The sequence below is a fragment of the Mustela nigripes genome, chromosome 13, assembly GCF_022355385.1.
Source record: "Mustela nigripes isolate SB6536 chromosome 13, MUSNIG.SB6536, whole genome shotgun sequence".
In the NCBI taxonomy this organism is placed as follows: domain Eukaryota; kingdom Metazoa; phylum Chordata; class Mammalia; order Carnivora; family Mustelidae; genus Mustela; species Mustela nigripes.
Genome location: NC_081569.1, coordinates 50,658,326 through 50,660,571, shown reverse-complemented (window position 1 = coordinate 50,660,571; position 2,246 = coordinate 50,658,326). Strand labels below are relative to the sequence as shown.

The 2,246-nt window shown below is 34.2% G+C and overlaps 1 protein-coding gene across 1 annotated transcript; it reads right to left on the bottom strand.

Annotated features, from left to right (window-relative positions):
• Positions 1 to 1,106: 1,106 nt before the first annotated feature.
• LOC131998631 (olfactory receptor 4K1) lies at positions 1,107 to 2,042 on the bottom strand. The gene has a single exon (XM_059371123.1). The coding sequence runs from the start codon at positions 2,040 to 2,042 to the stop codon at positions 1,107 to 1,109; it is 936 nt and encodes a 311-aa protein (XP_059227106.1).
• Positions 2,043 to 2,246: the final 204 nt, after the last annotated feature.

Below are 2,246 nucleotides of genomic sequence, written 5' to 3'. Positions count from 1 at the left end.
GATATCCATACAAGAATTCTATTGTTCACTTTCAGCAGAGTATTCAATAAATTACTTGAGATTTGAATACTTTATTATGAAATGGGCTTTGTGTTAGATGATTTTTCCCAGTTGTAGGCTAATCCTAAAATGGGCTTTCTGTTAAATGGTTTTTCACAGTTATAGGCTAATGTAAGTGTTCTAAGAATATTTAAGGTAGTCTAGGCTAAGCTATGATGTTCAATAGGTTAGATGTATTAAATACATTTTCAGCTTACAGTGGGTTTGTCAGGAGGCAACTCCATCGTACTTCAAGGAAGGTCTGCAGATGCTGCTGATAACGATAAATATCTAGAAAATGCTTTATAATGAGTATAAATGCATATTAAATCATCTAGAGGAAAATAGAAAAATTGAGATGAGAAGGATGATACATAACCAAATACACTTGATCCTTGAACAATGCAGGTGTTAGAGATACCAACTCTCCACAAAGTAGAAAATCCAAGTATAACTTTCAGCTGTCCCCAAATTTAGCTACTAATAGCCTACTGTTGATTGGAAGCCTTACTGAGAACATGAACAATCAATTAGCACATATTTTATATGTTATATATATATATTATATAATATATTCTTAAAATAAAGGTCAAGAAAAATATTAAGAAAATCGTTAGGAAGAGAAAAATACACTTACAGTATTATACTGTATTTATTAAAAAAAAATCCACATATAAGTGGACCTACAGTTCAAACCCATGTTGTTCAGGCATCAACTATATATATAACCAAATTATAAATTACCAAAATATTCAATACAGAAAGAAAAGATAAGCTAACAAATATATATTAATGAGGTAAAATCTGTGTTGCAAAACACATTTCTTTTTACTATGTCAATATATGGAAAAGTATAATTAAGTTGAAAGTATCAAAAGCTCAGTTTGCTTATATATTTTGAGTGCAAGGTATAAAAATGTCATGTGTTCAGTTGAAGAGAATCACAAGTTTAATAAAATAAGGAGCATTTTATATAGATTAGAATATCATTAGCAAAAGTAATTGGCATGGTGTTATGATCCAGTAGAGGCTCTTTATTCCCATTCAGGATTACCTCATGGTGATCTCTAGTTTTTCCAGGAGTTCACATGATGGTTTCTCAGTTTTCGCATGGCTGATTTAACATCTTCATTCCTTAGAGAGTAGATGATCGGATTCAGCAGGGGTGTACAAACAGTGTAGAACACAGAAAGGAACTTATCCACAGAGAGTCTGCTAAAAGGCCATATATAGAAGTAAATGCAAGGCCCAAAGAAAAGAATCACTACTGTAATGTGAGCAGTTAATGTAGAAAGTGCCTTGGATGACCTGCTGGAGGACCGGCGACGAACTGTGATCAAAATGATGGTGTAGGAAATAATTAAAGCCAGAAAACAACCCAGTGATATCAGGCCACTGTTAGTTAGGGTCATAATTTCCATTTCATAAGTATCCATACAAGCCAGCTCTATCACCAGGGGAAGGTCACAAAAGAAGCTGTCTACCTCATTGGGGCCACAGAATGGCAGATCCACTGTAAAAGCCAAGTGACTCACAGAATGAAGAATACCCACAGACCAGGAAATAAACACAAAAATTATACATAGTCTCCGATTCATAATTGTGCTATAGTGTAGGGGCTTACAGATAGCTATAAATCTGTCATATGCCATAGCTACAAGCAACATCATCTCACTCCCAACAAAACTATGAAGAAGGAATATCTGGGCCATGCAGCCTTCAAAGGAGATAGTCTTGTGTTCAACAAAGAAGTCCAAAAGCATCTTGGGAGTGGCAAAATTAGATTGGCAGATATCAATGAAGGAAAGGTTACTGAGCAGGAAGTACATAGGTGAGTTCAAATGGGAGTCAGAGGAAATTATAACAATAATCATGATGTTGCCCAGAACTGATGTCACATATACTAAAGAGAAGATGGCAAAAAAGAAAAGCTGAAGTTCCCAAGATTTAGAAAGTCCCAGAAGCACAAACTCAGATACCACTGATTCATTTGTGTTAGCCATGAAGCCACTCTTCCGTTACCTAAATAAAGGCAAATCAGGAAAGATCACAATGGTGGGACTATATCCAGTATATATACAAAATAAATATGATAAGATTTCAATTAAAAGTCAATTTAGTTTAATGAAATTATATAAGTAATCAATTGTCTAACATCTGTGACTGCAATGAAAAGTAGAAATATGGAAAAAAGGGTATGATATGGA